General features: G+C 39.6%; 1 protein-coding gene across 1 annotated transcript; it reads right to left on the minus strand.

Moving 5' to 3' along the window:
- Positions 1-44: 44 nt before the first annotated feature.
- LOC124635200 (putative 1-phosphatidylinositol 3-phosphate 5-kinase) lies at positions 45-26,793 on the minus strand. Its single transcript, XM_047171021.1, has 32 exons — positions 26,373-26,793; positions 25,865-26,033; positions 25,397-25,530; positions 24,962-25,125; positions 24,643-24,726; positions 24,395-24,537; positions 24,176-24,274; positions 24,046-24,099; positions 23,538-23,699; positions 20,906-21,135; positions 20,317-20,569; positions 19,367-20,054; positions 18,649-18,847; positions 18,028-18,145; positions 12,452-12,641; positions 11,165-11,296; positions 10,834-10,924; positions 10,266-10,462; positions 9,732-9,850; positions 9,190-9,318; positions 8,690-8,812; positions 8,246-8,305; positions 8,107-8,163; positions 7,720-7,808; positions 7,212-7,339; positions 6,459-6,573; positions 5,784-5,916; positions 5,256-5,360; positions 2,511-2,630; positions 1,948-2,133; positions 1,267-1,422; positions 45-900 (listed from the first exon to the last, which is right to left on the minus strand). Exons 1-32 carry the CDS (start codon positions 26,670-26,672, stop codon positions 716-718), a joined length of 5,112 nt encoding a protein of 1,703 aa, XP_047026977.1. The 5' UTR covers positions 26,673-26,793; the 3' UTR covers positions 45-715.
- Positions 26,794-26,857: the final 64 nt, after the last annotated feature.

Here is a 26,857-nt window from a genome sequence, read left to right on the forward strand (position 1 = left end):
TGTGCCAGCATAATGATACATGCGAATCGTTAGACTAAAACCAATTTTTTTTTTCAAACATGATTTATTATGGAACAAGGAATGTATGTGTGTTGTATAAATTATATTAATACTTTCTTAATCGCTAAGAGCAGGATTTTTATTTCTAACATAATTTTGCTAATTTATTATTTAATTACAAATAATATCTTTGTGAGTTTTGCACTTTTATTGCACATTCAGATCAACAATACAAGTATTATGTTATTTATATATTTAATTACAATTCGGAAGAATATGTACACAGTATTTATAAGGCCAGACTACACAAACATTTCGCTAGCGAAATGTTAACCAGCTGTGAAATTCACTGGGTACCATTTAAAAAATCTTATATTGTAACACGTACAAAAAAAAAACAGTAAAGTTTTTATTACAATCTGCATATTTGTTCAAAATTCGATTTAATTTACCACATCATCTATGTAAATAGTGTTCTGAATTCATATTTATAATGTACTGTTATGTTTTGTGACTGGTTAATAGAATTAAGCTGTATTTTGCAGTTGCCTTCAGAAATTATGATGTTGCATAAACGTGATATACATTTTAATCTAAATTGATGACAAAAATCAACAATAAAATACATTAACACAGTTTTCGTCCCACACTTCTCCGAATTACAACAAAAAGTGACGTAAAGCTGTTTCAACCGTCCCTCGTATCTTCGGTCTTCCTACCCATGTATAGTGTTGTACAAATGGTCCCAATGTGCGGGACACTGCAGGAAGTACTTCTTGGTTGCGCTGCAGAACCGACTCTTGTATTGTTCGGGAGACACCACGGTGGGCTGGCCTGAACCGAGGTTCTTTTTCACTAAGTGTTCCAGCTTCTTGTCCCAGGTAAATGTTCTGATGTAATCTGTGTGAGAGGTAGAATTTTAGTTCGAAATATATTTTTAAAGTAGATTAAATATAAATAAATCTATTAAATACAAAAATAAAGAAAGAACTAAGCATATTAGAAGAAAATTCGGAAAAAAATATTCACATTTCATCGCTTCTTATGTTTGTCACGTTTTGCTCGGTATATTGCTTAGTCGGTATTTTTGACGGTATACAAAAAATACCGGAGAGGTGAATAATGCAATAGGGAAATCTCAAATTAATGTGCTCATGATTATCAAATCAACGGTTTTTACTCTGCCTTGAACATTTCCAGCTGCCTCCATAATCCTGAACATATTATTGCCAATGACTGAAATATAGTTAAAAAATGTATACTGACCAATAATGCCAAGCACGAGCGTGTTCCCGTCGACGCCGAGCAGTAACGAGTAGTCCATGACAGTGTGCGAGGTGAGGAAGTGTGTGTCTCGCTCGACGGCCGCGAACAGTACGCTCGCTGTGTGAGACTGGATGTACAGGGGACTCTCCCAACGTACTAGAAAAGAAGAATTAAGAAATATTTATATTAACAGTGGGAGAGGTAAGTCATCAACTGTCTGTCTGTCTAGTCGTATCCCAACTGTGTAGTCGTCTTATTGCTGGAATAAGCACTAGCTACACTTATCTGTGTTGATTTTAGTGAGCAAAATTCTAACATACTAGTTTCCCACACAGTGGATGTGTGTGAGTACATATGCCTAGCCTTTTTTAAACTATGCCGAAGTCGGCTTCCAGATCAACGGAATTATGTTAAGTAAATTTTTTTCGCTTTTGACTCACTTATAATCCTTTCGAGTAGAAAGAAGGGTATTTCCAAAGAGTCTCTATCTTAGTGATGGGGTTATTTGGTTTTAGTATATGCTTTTACTCACGAGTAGAACCACATGCTTATGAAAAAGATCCAGTAGTTTATATCAGTAAGTTGGTCAGAAGCGAAAAAGTCTAATTACCAGATTTACAAAAGGTTTCGAGACCTGACCTGATGGAATAGGTCTTATATTCCAAAGTAAAAGCTACTTACAATTAAGCAGGTTCTCGTCCATGAGCACGGCGTTGGCGGCGTGCGGCGCGAGCGGCGCGAGGCGGTGGCGCGACGAGCCCTTGAGGTCGAAGCGCGTGGCGGCGCCGCCGCAGCCGTACCACACGTTCTCCATCACTAGCACGCCGTTACCGGCCCCGCCCACGCTGTATACGCCGAGGATGCGGGCTGGGGAAAACAGATTAAAGCTATGAATATTGGATTAAAGTTATTTTTATTTTATAAGTGACTTTGATTTAAAAGTTCTCAACAAATTATTACAAATTGTGATAATGTAAAACCTAAAATGAAATAAATAGATAAATTATACCAGAATGACACGGCAAATTTTCTATTGTACACATCACATTTCGTGTGGTCAAAATCTGTCTAGTATAAAAGCACGTATTCGAGCGTCATTTTCTACCGGGATCGAACCGGTTATTGTGTATACTCCTAGTTTATCATTCAAAGTTCAATTTTCAAAGTTAACAGTTGTTTTACAAAGAATCTATATTTTTGCTGTCGATGAAAATGGCACAAATTATTAAATCATCTTGACTTACCCAATAAGCTAGGCAATTTATTCTGACGGCAGTTGTTAACGTATCCGAAGTAGTGCGGCGCGAAATCCAAGAACTGTTGCCATTCCGGCTTCGTCATCTCTTTCAGCACGTATCTATCGTCTGAACAATTTACATAAATTATTAAAAATTTGATATATTAGTATGACAAATATATGTTTTTAATGAACATGTAAAACAACTTATATAGAAATAATTTTATGTGAAATATAGAGGTAATTACCATCTTCATGAGAAAAAACGAGACGGGTAGGAGTATAAAATAAATAATTCATAGGAAATATCCACCTTCGCAAATAAGGGCAATCCTACACATTTTGTTAGACTGATCAGTTTTTGGAAAAAAGGCTTGTAACAACGGTATTTTAAACCCACATAATGCATCATGTTTACAGATTCCGAAATAATGTTCATAGTATTATTTATATATTACTAGCTTCCGCCAGCGGCTTCGCCCGCGTGGTGTGTTGATAAAAAGTAGTAGTAGTAGAGTAGTAAAGATAAATAGTACGCCATCTATCGAGCTATCGGGAAGCTCGCGATTGAACAATGAGCTACAGGTTAAAGCGGGAGATATCATTGCACTTCTTACGTATCTTAAAAAAAACAACGTCACCACGTTTTAAAAAGCTATCATTCCACTTCTTACGTATTTTAAAAACACATCGTTACCACGTTTTAAAAACACCCAGCGCCATCTATCGCATACCTCAAGAACTAAATAACTTAACTAATACTTTTACCAATTAGTAATTCGTTGAATTATAGTTATTTCAGGATAAGTAGATGTAAAAAAAACAGTTAAGACGATAAAACAAATTGTACGTCATCCCTCGGGAATTCCTCATTTTGGAGGATTCATTATCGTATCATTTAGCTTCTAAATTTATATGTTCATATTCGTTTGCAATATATAAGTAGATGTAAAAAAAAACAGTTTAGACGATTAAACAAATTGTACATCATCCCTCGGGAATTCCTCATTTTCGGGGATTCATTATCGTATCATTTAGCTTCTTTTACATGTTTATATTCGTTTGCAATATATTACCTTGTTTTAAACGACACACAGCGCCATCTACAATCCATCCATCAAGCAAACAATATTTTTGTTTTCCCTCGGGAATATCTATTTTTTCGGGATAAAAAGTACCCTATTATTTAATCCGGACTTCTGACTTTACGTCTGCAAAATTTCAAAGCAATCGGTTCAGTAGTTACGGCGTGAAAGCGGAACAAACAAACAAACAAACAAACTCACTTTCCGATTTATAATATTAGTAAGCAGTGGCGAAGGGTGGTTTAATGAAATAGGGAAGCCGCAGCAAAAAAAAAATGGGGGGGGGGGGGTACTCAAGGATGGGGGGGAGAGGTAATGAAGGTAATTTCTCAGTCCACCTTTTAGCACTGACTGAGAGACTGATAGTTTGAACATGTTTTCTCGAGGAATTCGGCAGATTATTAATATCTATAAAACTTTATTATCTTTAGTTAGGTATAGGTATTAACTACTAGAATCTGAGAAAAGTTGGCACTAGAAACAATACCTTTTAAGTATTTAATTTACAACGGCCTGTTAGCCATTGATATTTATCGTAGGTATGTGTTTCATAAATCCGTCAGGACGTTAGAAATTTTAATATTGACGTATTATTGGTAGGTAATTCACCCGAGCGGCGTGCCCGAGTTTTATAACACGTTTTTATTCTCAAAACTTAACCTTGAAAAATAAGTTCCTTCCTAAAGTAAATAATCTATCGGAAAACCGTCTAATGCGATAAATGCTATCCTATATCCTAGTTAAGTTTTAAAAGTAGGTACACTAAAAAGAAACCTGATGCAAACTGTCTGCGTATCAAAATAACTCATTTCAAAGTAGGTCCCTCTATTTTTTTCACTACACACACTTTACTTGTACTGAGTACCAGGCCCAGGTCACAGTGCGATTGCGGGGATTAGTAGGGAGTAATGATACTGCCAACTACTTAATCAAAATTATGTACTTGGTGAACACAAAAATTATCAATTCCCAAGTAGGGTCATTAAATCGCGGAGAATCTTAACACCGCGATTCAGGATTTGCATAAAAATGCACAATGCCATCTATGTTGATATAATGTAACTAAAACACTTTAACATAAAATATTGTACACACACGAACTATGTTATTTCTAAATGATACATACACTATTCAATTAACTAGTACAAAGAACAAATTGTTAATGGTATTATCTAAGACAAAATAAGAAGAATGAGAGTGAATTTGTCTGATTTGTTTGTTTACATATTTGAGAGCTCTAAGCGCTGTCACTCGCGCGTAGACAGATATAGCTACTCTACTCTTGACGCGTTCTTTCTCGTTCACTCGCGAGTTTTGATTGGCTGGAACCCGCTCCGTGAGCCGGCTTACCGCTCGCCCTTATGCCGCGAACATCGCGCGGCGCGGCGTGGATGACGTCACGCAAGCGTAGTTTTGTATGGAGGAGGAAGCCGCGGCTTGTTTAGTAGGAGCAAAATGTTTCAAGTAATTTATAGACGATTTTTTTACGGTGGTAGGCGTTTTGTTATACCTACATATTTAAATTGTGTGGTTAAAATGATTATATTAATTATACCTATACCTATATTATAACTTATACCTATGCTTCTTTCTTGAAATTCGAAAGGGAAGCCGATGGGAATCGGCTTATAAGGACGCCTCGCCACTGTTAGTAAGGATTGACTTACCTTTAGTTTTACAGAAGGTAGATCCGGACTTGCCGCCTCGCGCCGCCCACGGGACGCAGTGCGCTAGCGAACGAATGAAGCCCTCTTCTATCTCACACAGACCTTCTGTAATTAACTTTGGTATTAGCTACTGATGACAATGAATATTAATATATTTATTGAACTTTCCTTATAAATTACTGATGACAATGGTCATGTAATCTGTTAGAGATGTACGGTGGGTCAAATTACGTTTAAAGACCGAAAAATATTAACATTTCCGAGATTCTTAACTATAGAAACAGGTTTTTATATATTCAAGATTCTTTTTGCTCGTAGGATAATTATCATTAATCTGGCCATCGTACAATTTTTTACTGTGGGATAATGAGTCCCAAAATAATCCCTAATCGTTTTTTTCCCCGTTCACGTTAAAGCGTTTGACTCGATTGACAGAAAATTATATGTTCGAAACTGGTAGGCTAACAGTCTGCAGGAATAAGACAGGAAGCAGCTAACAAGACAGCAAATAAATAAAAACTAACTTACTATGATTACTATCGATCCTGTCTTTAGCGTCATCGTTGCAGCTGCAATGATGTTCAGCGCTGAGGGGCGACAGCAGCTGATGTCGGAGACGTTGGAACTGAGACGCGTAGTACACGCGACATACCAGACCGTCCTGCGGGTGAAATGAATTACATATGTTGTTCATTTTGCAGGTGAACCAGTTAATATAGATAGTCAAATGATACCACCAGATAATCAATACCTAGTTGGTATAAATGTTAGAAAAGTTATACATATCAATAGTAATCGTCATCATCCTCCGAGCCTTTTTCCCAATCATGTTGGGGTCGGCTTCCAGTCTAACCGGATTCAGCTGAAAAGTGCTGATTTATCAGCCTAATTTGAATAAACGATTTTGACTTTGAATAGAATTGTATATTTTCATGCTTGAAAAAAATATTTATTCTCCAACCTTAAAGGCGAAGAAAAATCCTTTGATTTGCTCAATAAAAATAAGTTTTGTCAATTATAACATTTCAAAACTTCTGAAACGGTATTATTAAAGTTATTAAAAAATGATAACCACTTTTTCAAAGATATTGCGATTCTCAAACGATACTTTTTACAGGACTTTATGCTTATGCGGAATCATATTTGATTATTAATTGGTTTCACGCTACTATTTTTGGCGACGAATATTTCTCTACTACTAACCTTGAGCAATACTTCCACGTGTTCGTTAGACTTGGCCACTTTCGACTTATCTCCATCAGGTTTATCCTTGCCTGTTGAATTTGTATTCTCATTATCTTCTTGTTCCGTTTGAGTGCTACAAAATACAAAACAAACATTTTTATTTTCTATTTTGACAACATTTTGCTGTTAAAATAACTGAACCGCTCTGAAGTTGACTGAGACATAATGTCTGAAAAACACTGTTCACTGGAAAACAGCAAAAAACGTCGAGCGAATTGGAATCGCGCACGGAGGGTTTCGTACCATTATCCATAAAACAGCCTAAAATGACGTTTGTTGTAAAGGAACCCTCTGAAATATAAGTTTTAGATACATCATTTGTTATATATTGGCAACAACAATACATCATCTGGGAAATTTTGAACCATCTATAACGGTTCATTAAATATAGCGCTGGTGAAAGACGGACAGCGAAGTCTTAGTAATCGGGTCCCGCTTTCCCTTTAGGTATGAAACTCCAGAACATGCATGAAAGACACACTACTGTGTATGCAATCGCATCAAATAGTTAACCTCAGAGCGGCAAAGTTCGTTGACGAGAGCTGTATGCCGGGGCTGCGGGTTGTTCGAAAGGGATACCGCGGCCCTGGTACATAAAAGGCCTATGACGGAACACGACGGTTTTTAGTCAGTAAGAGTCTGACACTCCCTCTCCGCTGCTAACCCACAGCGGGAGGGGTCATTTGATAGCTGTATAGGTACAAGGTGTACTTGTGCCGCTGCTGCGTGCGTCGGTAGGTGAGGTAGGGGAGCGAGGCGAGCGTGGCGGCGATGACGGAGCCCAGCTCGCCCGCGCGGACCGCCACCGGCACCACGCCGCTGCACAGCACCATGCCGCTCTAGTAACACAATAAAAACTTACATATACCTAATAGTGTGTATAAAATCCTTAGAAAACACGCATAATACCGCATGGCAGAATTTGCAGTTTATACAAGGCGTTTGATTGAGTTTAACGTGTAACCTTAATGGAGTTATTAATATGAACGTGAAGTAACGAACAATATTGTCTGTGTCCTAAGGCTTCATGCAAAAATTTTGGAATTCGTAAACTTGTTACTAATAAGAAATTAATTACCATATCGGAATTTACTATAGGGGTCGCACAGGGATCAATACTAGGTCCTTTATCGTTTTTCACATTCACAAATTATCAAAAAACAGTTAAGAGTTAAGAGTGGGTTTAAAAATATTTACATAGTTATGTATTGAGTCTCACCTGATTAGCTGGTTGATTATTGGACAGCAGTTGCGACAAAATCTGCCGAACCGTCTTCTTGTCGCCTTTTTCCTCATCCTCTTCTGTGCCTAAGATTAAATATACATCTTTATACATATTAACTAATATTTAAATAGCTGTATTTGTTACAAATATATTTTACTAGCTTCTGCCAGCGGTTTCACCCGCATCCCGTGGGAACTACTTCCCGTACCGGGATAAAAAGTAGCCTATAGCCTTCCTCGATAAATGGGCTATCTAACACTGAAAGAAATGTTCAAATCGGTCCAGTAGTTCCTGAGATTAGCGCATTCAAACAAACAAACTCTTCAGCTTTATAATATTAGTATAGATTTAAAAATATATAGTAAAAGCTATTTACGTCACCTGTATGTTCTTTTTCCGAGTCCTTGTTATTATCGGAGTTGAACACATATGTTGTACCTAGAATATAGAAACATTTGATTCAGTACAAACATGACTATAAAGATTCATCGAGTATCATATAATTGAATTTCAGTCATACCTGAGTTTTCTTTACTGCCGTCATCGCCTGAAGAGTCGTCGAGATCAGATTTATCTTCAACTGCAAAACATAATAATTGCTTAGTGTTTAAGCCATGTATTCACTGAGAAACAATTGTTTATAAACACTGTTTCAGAAACAATATCTACGTGTTTCTGAAACAAATAATTTTGTTTCAGAAACATATAATTTTGTTTCTGTGGACGATGTGGTCGGCAGAGTTTCCGAAACATTGTTGCTGTATACATCTACGTGATGTTTCAGAAACTGTGTATCTGAAACATTGTTTCCCAGTGAATACATGGCGTTTTACTCAAATTGTCTATCTAGAAGAAGTAATTAATGTCCAAATGTATAATATATTAAAGCATTATTATGTATTTGGCAGATCAAAGAGAAGACACTGAATAATATTAAGAGGTAAGTAATAATATAATAAGTTACCGGCGTTTTCAGGCTGTGGTTTAGTCTTAGCCGGCGGGCTGGACCACTTATCTTGTGCATCTCGCAGCATCTTCTCTCCCGTGATGATGCGATCTGACACACTCCACAGACTTCGCACTATACCTGAAATACAACCTTACATTAAAACCTATTTTTTTTTATTTCACTTACAATTTAGTACTAGGGATGTTATGTAATTTTAAAGTTTTATTTAAATATGCTCAATTATTCTATTGTATTCTGCCTCGGAAAAGCCCAGCATGAGCATTTTTGACTATCTGCTATAACGAAGACATTATCGGTAAAATAAACATTTCTACACAGTGATTGAAATCAATTTTTTCGCAATTGCCGGAGATGACGATTTGATCACTTATTTCTCATATCTAACAAAACAATTCATACAATTTTCAACCGTGATTTTTATCTCTCACACGGTCACAACCCAACATTGCATTTCAATCTCTATTGCAAACAAAATAAAGCCTAAATTCCCTTACCAGCGGTAGTGTTATTCTCTTGCAAGCTAGCTGAAGTTAACGCGAGGTGTATTTGTTCCATGTGCTGCTTGAAGCTTTGGTAATCTTTATCCGCATCACCGTCGGATAGACCGCTGAAAATCTCGTGACCTGAAAATTGCAAAGTATTATACACAAACTTAATGTTGTATGGTAGAGATATAGTTAAAAAACGAAACATTGATTTTTCTTTTAAAAAGTATGAGAAAGAAGCCATTTTTTTAATAAAATCTAAAATATTTCTACAATGATAAATAAAACTGATAGCAAGAAGAGGATCTAAAGCTTGAACTTGAAGATTGAAAAATAGCATTATTATATTGATACCATAGGGATGGGTCATGTCGAACACTGGTGATAATTCATATATCTACATATTTATTTATATAAAATTTCGATGACGGTCATTTAGAAAGAATTCCTTTTTTTACTATCGATTCTCTACTTTATTTCGGATAAGGACAGGAGGATGATGATGGTTTTCAACTGTATTTCGAAATGTATTATCGAGTAATGAAACCAACCTTTTTGCACGAGCTCATTTAGTTGTGAGATGAGACTGTCCCTCATTTGTTTGGTGTCGTAGTTTATAGATATCATATCGGGCGGCAGTTGGATCTCGTACGGCGTTATTTTGCTGTACCTGTAGGGACGTAACATTTCAGTACGTAAGTCAATGTCGATAAAATACTATCGATACTAGTTTGTGAATTTAAAGTACTGCTGTAAGTTTAGTATTGCAAAGATTTTGTACCTACTGTTTGTTACAAAAAAAAACTGGAGTTAGCGATTCACGACATCGACACGACACGACAGTTCGGGATTGACTTATGAAATATTATGTCGAAAAGAATAAATATTATTTCAGTATTTCTATTATTTAAATTAATATATTAATTAATTTAATTGTAGCACTAACCTAAGCACGCAATGTTTAATCTTAACAAATAATACAAATAATCTCCACAAATAATCTAAATTTAGCTAAAAACACCCTCCCAGCTTGGACTGCTTTTGTCCAGTGGTAAACAAATGTTCAGCTGTGCCTCAGAACTGACCTGAAGCAGGCCGTAGTAAGTTGATGCACGAAGGCGTGAGCATGTGCATGTAAGGGATGCGGGCACGCGCGTACGTAGCGCGCCGCCTGCGCCCGCGCGCGCACGTAGGCGCCCAGCGACAGCCCCAGCGCCGCGCCCGACACCCGCCGCGCAGCCCCGCTCCAGCCGCACTGCTCGCAGCGCGACCAGAACATCACCTATATATAGGGGACGATTTTAAACTTCGAATGCACGCACCGAGACCAGAACATCACCTATATACAGGAGGAGGTTTGGAAATGGAATGTTTCATTTTGAACTTCGAATGCGCATGTATTGCGAGTTGGACTGTTCTCGCAAATGAATAACTACATTTCTGAATACATGTGACGAGTGAACTGGGCAGCGCTGCATAGACCTACTTGGTCAACCAGACCAGAAATATAACTAAAAGAACGGAAGAAGACAGGCCATATTTGAGACTTTTTATACATTTTATACACTTTTTATATTTTTTTTTCTAGCAAGCCAAAAGCATTGTGAAGGGCTGTCATAACATTTTCCTTCAAATTATAAAATAATGACGCACCTGTTTGCTCTGCTCCTCTCTGATTTTGTCGACGTTGCTGTGTCCGATAGTATTGCATGTTATAGTGATGCACACATCGCCGTGCACGAATCTAAATATCAATAGTTTCATTACAGAGAATTTCTCAAAGAAACATTAATTTATGAAAGAATACTTTTTATTTCAATTCAAATAAATAACTACTGCAAAATGTTTGTACACATTTTTTGACGAGCACGTAATATTTTATTCAAAATAACGCCTTTGTAAGAGGATTCTCATTTAATCCGTTATGAAATTATGGAGGTAGACAAAAATTATAATTGTCAAAAATAAATCAAAACGTTCATACCTTCTAACATGTTGGTTCATGGGCACATTACAATTGGGCGAGGTGCACTTGTAGTCCCCGTTGAAACAGTACTTCTCTAAGAACGCGCCGAGCGATATGTCGTGACGACCGTACATCTCCATTGTTACTATCCTGGAGTTTAAAATTGTTGTTAAACTTCTTAGTAGTTCAATGTAAAGTAAGGGTTTTAAGATTTAGACACAAGATAAGAGGAATTAACTGATTTGCCTATCTAACTACTTTAGTCTTAGTCATAACAATAATAAATAACATAGCCAATAAGAGCTTCCTCTCTCTTAACTCACTTTTTTACTGTGCCCGACAGGGTCCATGTGAACTATTTATAAGTACTACCACCTTTTTTTTTTTTTTTTTAACGACGTCAAAAATCATCAAATGACCCCTCCCGCTGTGGGTTAGCAGCGGAGAGGGAGTGTCAGACTCTTACTGACTAAAAACCGTCGTGTTCCATCATAGGCCTTTTGTGTGCCAGGGCCGCGGTATCTCTTTCGAACAACCCGTAGCCCCAGCAGGCCTTGGCCCTGCTGGGCCCTACTGGGGTTGCTGACATCTCTTTGAGGAGCGCGTAGAACAACGCGCGCCGTCGACACGGGTCTGTCGTCTAAGTAGACAGAGGGACGATGAGCCACCCGAACTCACCGCCCACAGACCCACGCCTACGGTGGCCGGGAGTCATCTCGCGACACCCGGCGCCCATGGTGTCTACCTGGTCCAGCGCGGCGGCCGGGATGAGAGGTGCGAACTCTCTGGCGTTCCGCCTCCTCCTTCTCGAGCATGACCGCTTCGCAGAAGGAGGCGACGGCATCCCATTCCCTCTCGCCCCGGACCATGGCCTGAACCAGGGCCGGACGCGAGAGGTCGCCGCCGCCCAAAGCCTCGACGAGGACCCGGCGGTGCCCCTCCCATGCGGGGCACACAAGTACTACCACCTAAGAATACATGTGGAAAGCAATAAAAGTAATGCTCATTACTTTTTTGCTTCCCACTAAGATTTTAACATGATGTTTATAGTATAATTGTCAGATCTGTATTTTAGCAGATTAAAATGTTTGGGACTCCCTAGGATGAGTTTAGAAATAAATGATAAGATCACCAAATCAATCAATTCGATCGAGCGCTTTGTTGTCGCTCGCGTCTTGTTCCATTCATCATCATCAGCCTATCGCAGTCCACTGCTGGACATAGGCCTCTCCAAGTGCACGCCACTGAGATCGATTTTCGGCTTCTTCCGGTTCCTTTAATTTCTTCAGTAAATAACGAACTTACCAGGGATTAACACAGAAGTCAGGCACATTAGCGGACTTGTTGCTGAAGCTGTACAACAACAGGCTCAGTTGCTGATGGTTCTCGGGCGCTAGAGGGTCGAGCGGTTCGTTTTCGCTCGGCTTATCGCTAGCGTCTTGTTCTGGCTCCTTTACTTTTTTTAGTACTGACGGCTTGTGGAGGGGACATTGGGCTGAAATTACATAGACCCCATGTAAAAATTTTGAAGACTGGGTATGAAAATTGGGACAAAATATGTAATGTCTTCCTGAGGATGTTTGTTCTATAAGTTTTACAGTGTAAATGCAGTACATAAAACCCAAATGCCCTCTTTATTGGACATACAGTCGTGGTCACATAATAAAAGACACCCCCCAACTTGAACTGAAATAAATAGTTATGGTACTGACATGAGCTTAAGCACGGTATAAAATGTAATGTAATTATTATTAAAACAAACACTACATTGTGTTCTTCAAATTAAGGACAAAAAATATTTACTTTCTTTAATACTTTAGATATAACGCTCCAGGGGAAATGGACACTTACTTTTGTAGCAGATACTTGGCTGGTCAGCTAATTAAAGACAGTTAATGCCCAGTTAAGAAAAAAAAACGAAAGATAGAAATTTTTGCCATACTTTTTTATAAAGTGAGTAAAATACTTATAAAAACTCGAATTAGGTAATAATTTAGGTTTCTTTCATTACAAATTTTCATTTTAGTCCAATCAATAAGACTAGAACAAAAATTCTGGTTAGTAAAATGTTTTAGGCTTTTTTAAAATTAAGTTTTGACATGCGGATTTATTCATACAACTTGATCTGTAGTAAGGACATGGTAATAAATTTATTATTAAAGATTCCTTATCAATGGCACTAAAAAAGTCAAGGTTTGAGAACAACTGAAAAACCGACCCCAAGGAAAACTTGTCCGAAAACAGTTAAGGCGGTGCTATAGGCAAATAGTGAACCATTTACATGATTCGGTACTGGTTTTTTTGGGAGTCATCTGATGCTAAAAGGACGACAACTGTGTCTGCAGAACTTTTAGACTTCAACCGGGTCGGGAAAAGCTGTAAGGCATGGGTATCGGAAGATGTTACTTTTGGAAAAGCACCGCGTGTCCATACTGTAGGTCTCTATTTCTATCAAATGCGAAAGGTGCAGTGAATAAGTGTTCAAAAATGTATTTTTTTTCTCATTAAACAAAGGCATACGAATAATTCTAAAATCATGCATCGATATTAGTCGCCTCCAAAACATGAGATGGAACCAAAGTACACCAAGAAAGTTCTCAAACATAGGAGGCGAAAAAGTAATAGTGTGGGGCTTCTCTCCACTACTTGGTGTGGTGATCCTTTAGAAAGATATTATTAAAAATAGGCGAATTCAAGTACTATAATATTTTAGAAATAAGCATGTTGTTATATGCTAAACATAATTTACCGGTCCTTAGCGCTTTCCAAATTAGAAAAGTTCTGAAAAACACTGTAAGAGTAGTAAAAAGGTCTCTTTGATCGAGCAACTTATGACGGTTTTGGTTTGGCCCATTGCGAATTCAATAGAAAAAAAACTGGTAATCGGCCAGAAAATACAATGGCGATAAGTCATACATGAAACATTGATCAATTTTACGCAGATTTTTATGAAGCATGGAAGAAAATTCCCGTAGCGACTTAAAACAAAACTGACCGCTTGCACGTTTAGGGATGTCATGCTGTCATTGAGGTAAAAGGAAATAAACTAAATATTAGTACTAAATATTAGTAGCCGTGGGACGCCGGCTTAGAATAGCCGTGGGACGCCGGCTTAGAATTGCGCTCCCCCCAAATCATCCCGTGGGTGTCGTAAGAGGCGACTAAGGGACAAACCGGAGGTCGGGCAGCAGCGTCCTCCGCGTACTGCATACCCTCACTGCGATCGCCAACCCGCCTGCCAAGCGTGGCGATTAAAGGCAATTACCCCCCAATGAGAAGCACAGAAACCAGGCCCCCAGTCCCCGGCAGCTCCGCTATCCCTGGCGCGGGTAGCGGTCAAGGTAACGGCGGAGCAGGGGGTGCTAAGAATCTCCGGAAGAGATCCGGCTACCCACCCCCACGACGACTGGCCCTGGTAACACACAACATACGCACATTGAGGACTGACGAAAAGATCTGCGAGCTGGAAGAGGAGTTGAGCAAGTTACATTGGGACATTATGGGGTTATGCGAAGTCCGTAGAGAGGGAGAGGACACCGTAACCCTGAAGTCTGGTAACTTGCTCTACTACCGGGAGGGAGACCAAAAGTCCCAAGGTGGTGTCGGGTTTCTCGTTCACAAGTCCCTCGTAAGCAACATAACAACCATCGACAGTGTGTCGAACAGGGTGATATACCTAATACTCAGAATATCCGAAAGATATTCGCTGAAGGTCATTCAGGTATACGCACCGACCTCGTCACACTCCGATGATGAGGTGGAGACTATGTATGAGGACGTAAGTAGGGCTATACATAGTTCCAAAACCCACTTCACTGTTGTTATGGGAGATTTTAACGCTAGGTTGGGCAAGAAAAGCGGTGATGAGTTGAGAGTGGGGCAATTTGGATATGGGCAACGGAACCATAGGGGACAGAGGCTGGCTGACTTTCTGGAGAAAGAGGAACTCTTCATGATGAACTCTTTCTTCCAGAAGCCGCCTCACAGGAAATGGACCTGGTTGAGTCCCGATGGTTTCACGAGAAACGAGATAGACTTCTTCATGACCGACAAGAGACGGATATTCACTGATGTCTCTGTGATCAACAGGGTAAAAACCGGAAGCGATCACCGAATCGTAAGAGCCTCACTGAATATCAATGTTAAACTTGAAAGGTCCAGTCTGATGAAGTCTACGCTCCGACCTACTCGGTCCCATATTCAAAACCCGGAAAGCTTTCAACTCGAGCTCTCTAATCGCTTTGCTTGCCTTGAGAACTTAGTGTCAGTGGACGAGATCAACGACGGACTAGTGGAAACTGTCCGCACGGTAGGGTCTAAGTTTTTTAGACCCTGCCGTAAAAATAGGCCTCAAAAACTAACCGAGCAAACCTTAAACCTCATGGCTGAACGACGCTTGCTACAGTTGCAGTCTTCCCATGATGCGAAGTCATATAGGCAGCTCAATAGACGAATATCCAAATCCTTGCGACACGATCTGCGTCTCTTTAATACGAATCGTGTTAAAGAGACCATACAGCGAAACCAAGGCTCCAAAGTGTTCGCAAAGGACAAGTCTATTGGGCAAAGCCAGATGACTAAGCTGAAACGGGAGGATGGCAGCATAGCGTCGACCAAGGCAGAGGTTTTAGGCGAAATCGAGAGGTTCTATGGACAGTTATACACTTCGGTCGCAAAGTCCGTTGACAGCTTGGCAGGAGATCCAAGAGCCAAGCTGTCCCGACATTATACCGAAGATATCCCGGACATCAGTCTGTACGAGATTAGGATGGCCCTGAAGCAGCTTAAGAACAACAAGGCGCCGGGTGAGGACGGAATCACTTCAGAGCTTCTGAGAGCGGGTGGAACACCGGCACTTAAAGTCCTCCAGAAGCTCTTTAACTGCGTCCTGTCCGAGGGCAAAACGCCTGAAGCATGGAGCAGGGGTGTGGTGGTGTTGTTCTTCAAAAAAGGTGACAACAGCCTATTGAAGAACTACAGACCCATCACACTTCTAAGCCATGTTTATAAGCTGTTTTCAAGGGTTATCACGAACCGTCTCGAGCACAGGCTTGATGACTTCCAGCCTCCCGAACAAGCCGGTTTCCGAAGAGGCTTTAGTACCATAGACCACATCCATACGCTGCGGCAAGTTATACAGAAGACCGAGGAGTATAACTTGCCATTATGTTTAGCGTTTGTGGACTATGAGAAAGCCTTTGATTCGGTGGAAACATGGGCGGTACTTGAGTCACTCCAACGATGCCATATTGACTATCGGTACATCGAGGTGTTGAAGTGTTTGTATAATAACGCCACCATGTCGGTCCGAGTACAGGAGCATAGCACGAAGCCGATTCCATTGAGAAGAGGCGTAAGACAGGGGGACGTAATCTCCCCGAAACTGTTTACTGCCGCAATGGAAGACGCCTTCAAGCTCCTGGAATGGCAAGGACTTGGCATCAACATCAACGGCGAATACATCACTCACCTTCGGTTTGCCGACGACATCGTAGTCATGGCAAAGTCGATGGAGGAACTCAGTATGATGCTCGAGGGCCTCGACCGAGTTTCACAACGGGTGGGCCTGAAAATGAACATGGACAAGACGAAAATTATGTCAAATGTCCATGTTCAGCCCACCCCAGTCTCTGTTGGAAGCTCGGTACTCGAAGTTGTTGACTCATATATCTACCTAGGACAAGTAGTCCAATTAGGTAGGTCCAACTTCGAGAAAGAGGTCAACCGCCGAATCCAACTCGGCTAGGCAGCGTTCGGGAAACTACGCAATGTCTTTTCGTCCGACATACCTCAGTGCCTCAAGACGAAAGTCTTCAACCAATGTGTGTTACCAGTGATGACTTACGGCACCGAAACGTGGTCTCTCACTATCGGCCTCATCTCAAAGCTCAAAGTCGCTCAACGAGCTATGGAGAGGGCTATGCTCGGTGTTTCTCTACGTGATCGAATCCGAAACGAGGAGATCCGTAGACGAACCAAAGTGACCGATATAGCCCACCGGATTAGCAAGTTGAAGTGGCAATGGGCAGGCCATATTGCTCGCAGAGCAGATGGCAGATGGGGCCGAAAAGTGCTGGAGTGGAGACCACGGACTAGCAAGCGCAGCGTAGGACGTCCACCAACGAGGTGGACAGACGACCTTATAAAGGTCGCCGGAAGACGCTGGATGCAGGTCGCTTCCAACAGGTATCTGTGGAGATCAAAGGGGGAGGCCTATGTTCAGCAGTGGACGTCCTATGGCTGAGATGATTAGTACTCATTAGTATGCTTAGTTATAGTGTAGGGAATGTTGTTATAGAAAAGTAACATCAATAATATTAATAATTTGCATTTCTTTCTCTGAACAAATGGAGTGTCTTTAATTAGATGGCCAGGCCTCGTTACGGATCATACCGCCCGAGATTCGGAGAAAGCGAAAAAAAACTAAGTGCGGGGTGCTAAATGAATATAGTCATTAGTTTTAATATTTCACAATGCCCTCTTAAATATTTTAAAATAGAAAATAAAGTTCCAATAGCAATCAGAAAAAAGAAATACAGATGAAATGCGGCGGTAATTTAAGATTCCAACAGTGTCTTTAATTAGTTGACCACCACTGTATGTATAGTTGTCTGACTCAAACCGAAAACTGTTTCGTAAATATTGTTAAGCTTGTGCGTAAATGCAGCAGTGGGGCGCATCATTTCTGCTCTGATAGCTCTATCCATTTAACGCAAATAAGCTGGATAACTTTGGGTGAAGGATTAATGGTTTAGTTTGATGCATGCATGTGTGTATCAAGTAAGCAACTATTTCTGCCGAAGTATTTTGAAGTCACAAATTCATAGATGAAACATGAAAAAAATATATAAAATTACAGAGTTAAGGGGATATAAACTCACGTTTATGTTTATCGTTGTCGAGTCGACAGCCGGTGGCGCGGTAGTGCGCGAGCGCGGCTTTGAGCGTCGGCTCGTCGGCCGGCGCCGCTATAGCCATCGTAACGAATGGGTGGAGCTCCTGAAATAAACTTTTATTGTCATCTCAATTTTCTATCATCTCTTCTAACTAGTACTATATCGCCATATTAATAACATGCATTTCAAAGCAGATAGATGCTGATTTCGAATCAATGCGATTAAATCTATCAAAATGACAAATAGAAAGTAACCTAACGTCGTTTACCAGAGTGGTAGATTTCTAGTCCTCCCCAGTTTGTTCCTCATTTTCTCTGAAGATATTTTTCCTGTACCGACATTACCTTAAGCCCTCTCTGTGACTCTCAGCGAGTGTCGTGGCGACCCCTGGCTGTGGATACGGGTAGCTAAAAATCGAGCAAAGTGGCGAACCTTTGGAGAAAACCTCTGTCCATAGGAGGACGTGTTTTACTGGGGAGTTTGTTGCGCCACTTCTTCCCAGCAAAAACACGTAGAAAGTGGCGTTTTGGGGGGTATTTGAATAAACGTTTTGAGTTTGAGTGTCAAACAATGTGTTTATTTGTCTTTGAACGATGTTTTAGTTACCTTGAGCTCCGTGTGGTCGTGCGGCGGCCTGTGCTCGTGCCGCGGCGGGCGCGGCGTGTGCGGCGCGGGCGCGGCGCGGAGCAGCGGCGCGGGGAACTGCACGCGCAGGCCGCAGCGCCGCCCCGCCTCCGTCTCCAGGTACGGCGCCGGGATTATCATGTTCGGCGACATTGACAGCACTACGTCGTCTGTTGACCAGCTATAATGGTATGAAAACAAAAAGAAAATGGACTTAACGCAGCAAAAATTCCACGACAGAGGCCGACTTGGGAAAACTTCGACACCAGGGCCTGTTACTTGATTAAATCCGCCGCAACTCACTCGGTAGGAAGAAGAAACAAAAAATAGAAATGGTGATACAGGTTGATAAAACTGAATACGCAAAAATGAAGTCAATACATGATCAAAACATAAACAAACGAATTGAAAACCTAATAGAAAATCTGGAGACTAATACTCAAATTAATCACAACATAAGTGTTGTGAAACGGTACACATGAGTAAATAATATCTACTCATATTCTCTTCTAATAATACCCAAAAAATATCGATAAAGATTGTCTTACACAAAACAATTGAATCAAGCATATTGTCCAAGACAATGTTGAATGGAAAACATCTAACATTATGAACCAATAACTTTAAACCTGCAAAACAATTATAAGCTACTTAAAACCTAGCCATTAAAGTAGGTAAAACTATAAAACTGTAGACTTACCGATCGGTATGTGTATCGGCTTTCAGCTTAGCTTCCTCCTTAGGTAAGAAAACGTCATCATCAACCGATAATGTAGCACGCAATGGATCACTAAAGTCTCTGATTGGTACACCACAGCTTAACGTCTTGTCACTGTCGGTTTTACGAGCAAATAACTTCGTATTCTGCAAAGGATCATCTTCAACAGAATTCTTATGGTTAACCTCATTTTTACTACCTTCTATATTATTTGTGTCTTTCTTAATATTAGTATCGTCTTTATCATTTTTCGCATTATCTTTAACATTCGAGTTAGTAAATATATTGTCAGATCTCGAAGACTCATTGCTGTCAGTTTCGTTACTCTTTCTAGATTCTTCGTTAAACGAGTCTTGACGATTTTCAGTATCTTTTTCAGTTTCTGTATTTTGAGTATCGTTGTTTGTAATATCAGTTTTTGCTCCGTCATCTTTGGTAACGTCTGGTTCGTTAACATCGTCGTCAAACGTCATGCCTGGTTCTGGCAGGATAGCTTCAATGTCTCCTAGAAATGCTTTTTCTAGTTTCCAGTTATAACAAGCTAGCAGCATGAATTTGACAACTTTTTTCACTCTAACTAGCTCTTGTAATGATGCCCCTCGTAGGAGTATGCAACACGCTAGATTTGGTTCAGCACATCCTTCGAGAACCATTAGTGTTTTACTGGAATCTGTCGACAAACGACAATAACTCAGGAAATTCTTGTACGTGATAAAATAATTTCGTAACACATTTGTATAACATAAAAAGTATGGTACAAATAAATTGCTTATTTCTTAAAGAATGTCCTCCAACTGACCTACATAGTAGTAAAAAGAGCATAATAACAGTAGTAGATGAAGCAAAACACAAAATTACACATATTTTCCTAAAATATTAATAAAAAATACTTCTATTATAGACTTATGGATATATAGACGTTAAGTACTCACAATTTTTAACGTAGAAGTTATTACAAGTCCCCAGCCGTGGCATGCCGACCCTGGCATCTATAGACGCGAGGGGGTCAGCCCTGGTTGCCCTGGCTGCACGTGCGAGGGCGTTAGGCCTCACGTGTGCGGCCAGCGCCACGCCGGCGCGGCGCAGCGCGTCCTGCACGCCGCGTGCTGCCGCGCCGCGTACTAGGACCACACGAGGCCGTAATGCGCTAATGCGGGCCGCGCAACGGACGAGGTATTCGCGCTCCTGTGTACACGTCATATGATTACGACCCTGCCCATTCTATCTATCTATTGGTTTGCTGACTAGAGAGAATTATGACATTAGCCAAATACAAGTAATGTCAATGTCCTATCTCTAGTAAGCAAATCGACAAATAGAATATTGGGAATGGCCGTTAGTGTATTGGATAGTGAGATGTGAAACAGCGAGTCTGAAGTTAGCTATTGGAATGCACAGATATTTTAAGGACACTGTATGTATATTGTATAGTCAATTGGGATTAGTACTCGCTAAGATATCGGTGGAAGATTATCAAGTACCTAACAAACAAATGTTTGAAGTAACATCTTTTCCACTAACCTGCATCAACACTGGTTCCAGCGAAGTTAGCTTGCCCTCAACTCGTTGATACGCTATCGAACAATCCAACAGCAATATAGTGGGGTTCGATATCTGTTGAGGCATGCCCCTGTGAGCGACATTCTTAGTGAGCACGACGCCTTGCACGACGCAGCTGTCGCGCATCGTACCGCCCGGCACCTTCTTAACTTGCACGTAGTTTCGTACATCTATGTCGTTGCTGTTCACGTCTGTATTACGGAAAAAATCTAGCTTATATTGAGATGGATAGTAAAATTTGAGTTGGGATAGGATTACGTGTAAAATGTTGTCGGGGATAAGATCGAAAACTAGACGGCAAGCAAACAAGGGTCTACGAGATAGTAGGGGAGGCCTAGAAGGGATTTTGGGATTTACTCAAGCGCGGCAGATTAGTATATAGGGAGGTACCTATTACCCCATTTAACACCTCCACCAAATATAAGCCCTGTATATGTAGCCGCGTGTATAGAATAAAGGATCAGATTAGTAAAAAAAAAATATCATCTGACATTCTCCAGCGCGTCAGATTAAGATAGGGTAAGTTAGTTGTATGCTAAAAAGTGTATATTCCACTAATCTGACAATTTGCGATTGACGATAAGAAGTAGGAAGGTTACAAACTTGTAAAAAAAAAACTTCATCTTGACTTTCTCGAGCGCGGCTAATTTTTTTTTTATTTTGAAGGGAATAATTCAACGTTCACGAAAAATATATAATCTGACGATTCCCGTAAGCCGAAGTAAGGAAAATTAATCGATAAAGTTTAAAGCGTGCAGCTACGTGATGCCGGTATTCTCCTCCCAGGTTTCTATTCCTCTCTCTCTTTTTTCAATTCAATTCATTTGCAATAAGTGTTGGTACATTTAGGGTCTTAAATAATCTACACTAATATTATAAAGCTGAAGAGTTTTTTTGTTTGAACTCGCTAATCTCAGGAAGTCATACATAGTATGCAGATATACTGTTTTTAACGAAGACGATTCATTTTATTGGCTACTTTCGTTAAATACGTGTTCCTTCCAGTTGCATTGCTTGTCTATCGTGATACCGAGAAATGCCATTTCGTATACTTCTTCTAATTTATGTCCTCTATAATTACTCTTTATAGTCTTCTTTTTATACAGTCGTGGTGGCCTAGTCATCCGGTTAGACTGGAAGCCGACCCCAACATAGTTGGGAAAAAGGCTAGGCAGATGATGATGAGCCTTATTTTTCATCTATATGTATTAAATTGAATAAAATTAGTTTTTGTAAGATTTACGCGTAGATTATTTCCGTCAAGCCATGTTATTATAGATTCAATTGTATTGTTTATGTCACATGTATATTTATCAATGTCATTATAATTCAATGTAATTATTATAGAAATGTATGTAATGTATGAGCAGATTGGTACACTCCGCCAATAGCAATTTCATACATATCATTGGATAGGCCTTTTTATCTAGAACAACCTTTATTATGACAGCTTTGTTGAAATGTTTGTCCGTTCTGGGATATAGATCAAAAAGTGTGTAAAAGTTAAAACTAAATAATCTATTGATATCTCAAGTTTTAAAGGAATACCAAAGTGCTACAACGTGTATGTCTTGTAAGTACTAAGTACTTGCTGTGCAGACATTGGTGTCCAAGATAAACTTAGACAGTAAATACAAACTTAGAAAAGTTGCATTGGTACTTGCCTGACCTGGAATCGAATCCACATACTTGAGAGGTTGGTTCTTTACTCACTAGGCCACCACGACTTAGATAATGATTATAACAAAATTAAAAAACAACGACATTGGTGTTAATTTTTCAAAGAAAATTAGGTTACAGTATTGATTATTATTAGTTTTAAAAACTTTCCATTGTCAGATTAAGCGAGTCTCTCCAGATAATCGTCAGATTATAAGATGATTACGTTAAGGGTACATAAATGAACCATATATATCTTAATCTGACGCGCTCGAGTATTTCAAAATGGCGATTTTTTTTTGCAATTTTAAATAATGACCACGAGTTTAGGTCACGTCTAAATCGTCAGATTATTGCATAAGAGACTTCGTTTTGGTTCACTTAACACCCCTTTTGAAAATCTGTCGCGCTCGATAAAATTATTTTTTTTTCCCATTTTTAACCCTTACCTACGACCACCCCCACCATGGAAACAGTCAGATTAATATACGTATGTTTAAAAAATGACGTACGACGTGCATGCTATTAATATCTGACGCGCTCGAGTATGTCCATGCAACTGTTTTTTTTTTACATTTTTGAAAGTTTATAGCCGCTCCACCCACCGATGAAAGTGTGTGTATGTCAGGACATTTTTTTCTTCTTATCATCTAAGCTTCGCAATCTAATAGGTCTCATTGACGCTCGAGTCACTCCCGGTTTAGCACTCTTGCCTCCCCTACTAAGATAGTTGGGTCAAATTCGATCCTAGACGACTACCTTTCGCCAGACAAAATATCGTACCTATGTAATGGATGGACATTTTAAGAAAGAAAGTGATTCTGAGAGGTAACCTGTCACGAGGGATCAAAGATCTTATTTTCAAAAGTGCCGCGCCAGGCACTGCCGCATCAGCAGCTAAGAACGCTACATACCTGTACCTATGAGCACGTACCTAGCACGATGGTGTCTGCGGCGTGCAGGCACAGCGGGTACAGCACTTGCGCCCAGGCGGCCGGCAGCGCATGCCGAGCTAAGCACTGCCGCATCAGCAGCCGTAAGTGCTCTTCGCCTGACACCACGATAGCTTTGCATATGTTTCGCGCTTCTGTTGTCCCTAGAAATGCAAAAAAAAAACGTCAAAATATAAATAAAAACGGACCCAGTATGGAACCCTGAGGAACTCCCGCTTCGCTGATGCCCCAGATGACGCTAAAAATCAAATCTTTGATTTTTTATGCTGTCTATGTGAAAGTCACGAATGAATAAAGACAAAACAATTACCAATAAATCCGTTATCACTTATCGACAGTTAGGAATATCATGGTTAACGTAACCGAATGCCTTGGAGAAATTGATGAAAACATTAATCGCAGATTTTTTTTTAGGGTTTAAGATCCAATTATAAAATGTATACACTGTTTTGTTTTCTGACCTAAAAAACTATATAAAAAAAGATTTACCTTCATTTTGTTCCATAACTGGAGCCTCTTCTTCGCTAGATGAAGATTTTCTTTCTGAAAAATTACAAAAAACATCAGTATCGAAATTAAAAAACCTTATGCGGTTGCAATAAGATGGATTATTGCTTACCTGCTTTAGCTGTTTTGATCAGCCTTGCAGAATTCTCCCCGAGATTTAGATCTAGGCAGTATGACGACACACTTTCAACCAACCTCGTTGATTCCTCGGCTATGAAAAGAAAATGCCTTCGATCAATACAGATAATTAACACCCTTAACTACTCACACCAATACAAATAAATTCATAAATGGAACATATAATTTATGAAAAAAATATAGCAATTCTTACGTGATTCGTCCTCTTCATCTGTGGCCCTTGGTGGTAATATTAAAGGTTTATACAGTGCATAGTCTGCAAACTGAGGCAGTTCCGTCATACTTTCCATATAACCTGCACTGAGCAGATTTTGGCATACTAATGTTGCTTGCGCTCTGAAAAAGAGATCGCACTTATTCTTTGATCGTATATTCAAGTTTGACGATCGAAAAAAGGGCTTTGTCTTAAACAATACAACACATTTTACTGTGATTCCTTACCTTGTTTTGTTGTTAGTGTTGTCCATCACCCATTGGAGAATATCACAACCGCGCCATACCCCATTGTAGCGGACGAGACGATACCTTGAAATAATAATAATTTTGTAACAGTCCGTAACAACCACCCTATTGATTCGCCGATGAGGTATGACAAGCTTTCATCATCATCGTTTGCATTTCTGAGGTTAGGCATTTGACTAATGGTAATTTTGACTATCATAAAATCATTAGTGGCATAAAATCTTCGGACAAGGTTTGTTCGAGCAGTCAATGGTTAAATTTACAAATGCAAAGTTATTTGGCGGGAACCGTACATTACCTGTGCTGCTGCGTAGGCAGCGTGAAGGTGAGTTGTCTGAAGACATCATGTAAAGCCTCCTTATGAGAAGTACGCGTTTCACAGCGTTCCTCTTGTTCTCGGGCAAACATGAAGTTGTCGCGTAACTTGCTTGCTTGCTGGGATTTGTTCTCCGGGAATTTGACCTGATGAATATCACTTATATTGTCATAAAATCTGAAATAATCCTTATTCTTACCTCCATTATAGATGCAAAAGTAAGTTTATTTATTTGGTATATATGCTTTCACTCTGTAAGAGCTGAACTGATTGGAGACGGGATGGGCTTGCTACTTTTTGACAACAGAACTTATAAACTATAAATGCCAGCCGCACGCAAGAATAAGCATAACTGATGATAATTTTCCGCTTGTGCTTCTGCTCAATTAAATGTTTCTGTTATACAGTTGAACCAACCTGTAAGTTCTCCTGCAAAGTCCTCAAATCGGGAGGTATCTCTCCAGTCATGTCATTCTCCTTGAGATAACTCAGCACCACATTGCAGCAGTAATTGCAAACTCGCAATCCACCAGCACAGCCAAATATGTGCCCTAAGTTAATGGAATATTGTTTAAATTCACTATTTTATGGGTTTAATATGAGAAGCTATGCAATCTTTTTGAAGAAATTAGTTTTATTATATTTGTGCTTTAATTAATGGTCATTTACAAGGATTTACTTCTGTGTAGTTTTCAAAAAAAAAAAAATTGTAATATCAGTAGCCTGAATTACTCCTTATATTGGTATCTACCAATTGCCCATGAAAATATATTCAGCTGTTTTCTAAACAACCAACAGATATTCTAGAGTATGTTAAACTGGATATCATATGAGAAACTAGTAACATATTAAGGCATATGCACTGTCTTAATGAATGTACATTACCTGGTACCCGTTGGCTGCAGCACCTAGAACAGAATATCTGACCACAAACACGGCAATGGTGCCTTCTTCTTAACGTGCTGAACCTTGTGGCACATTCGTAACACTCCCGTGATATATCATCTGGCATCCAGTACCGAGCCAGCTCGGTATCTGCGTATTTTGTGCCACTCTACAAGTTGATAAAAATATACAATTTATTTAATTCTATTAAATATTTGTATTTTCTTTCTCACAATAGAGATAAACACAATTTACATTATGCATACTTTTGCGATAACTAAGTATTTGAACCTTTATCAAGGCCTATCCTTTATTAAGTTTACAGTGTGGTCGGTAAGTGAGGTCAACACAATTAGTTTTTGCTAACATATGATAGGTATTTGTGTGTATTGTGCTTTGTTATTCTTTGTCTACAAGTACTGAGTAAAATTTGGTCAGTGTGCAACCTTGATAATAGAAAATATTTTTTTTATAATTTCAATAGAGGAACTAAATAAATTCTACTTACGTTAGATCCCAAGGCAATAAGACTGCTTATTCTCCTCAGAACGTTAGGTAAACTCCTTCCTTCCAACTCTACAGCATAAGAGCCTGTCTCTGGTTTCCCCACATCATATTCTTGCCTTTCATCCTCAGTCTGAGGGGCGTCTTTGCCGTCGCTCATCGCTTTATTTTGCTCAGCTGTATCGCTCGGCGAAAATATTGGAAACTTCCATAATTTATTAAAGAACGTTGACACACCACTCTGAGAGGACTCCGGTTCGTAACGAGGAAACTCTGTGATTTGTGATGTATCATATTTGTCCATAATCAGGAAATTATTGTGGAATAGTTAAAATAAAACATTGAAAATACAATATTTCGTATTGCAGAAGCAAAATTCGTCTACAATATTTGTCATCAAACATCAACGTCAACATTATCATCAAAATGACATGACAGTGATAACGACGACCAGACTGTACGTTCAGAAATCAAGAAACAAAATTGCCG

Source organism: Helicoverpa zea, chromosome 12, assembly GCF_022581195.2.
Source record: "Helicoverpa zea isolate HzStark_Cry1AcR chromosome 12, ilHelZeax1.1, whole genome shotgun sequence".
Lineage (NCBI taxonomy): Eukaryota > Metazoa > Arthropoda > Insecta > Lepidoptera > Noctuidae > Helicoverpa > Helicoverpa zea.

What these genes read in the sequence shown, in the direction of transcription:
- LOC124635200 (XM_047171021.1), bottom strand. Translation starts at nt 26,672, where the DNA reads ATGGACAAATATGATACATCACAAATCACAGAGTTTCCTCGTTACGAA. An exon ending in TAAATTGCCTAGCTTATTGG is followed by an intron (nt 2,134 to 2,510) that starts GTAAGTCAAGAT and finishes TGTTTTCCCCAG; the next exon opens with CCCGCATCCTCGGCGTATAC. An exon ending in GCTCGTGCTTGGCATTATTG is followed by an intron (nt 901 to 1,266) that starts GTCAGTATACAT and finishes CCTCTCACACAG; the next exon opens with ATTACATCAGAACATTTACC.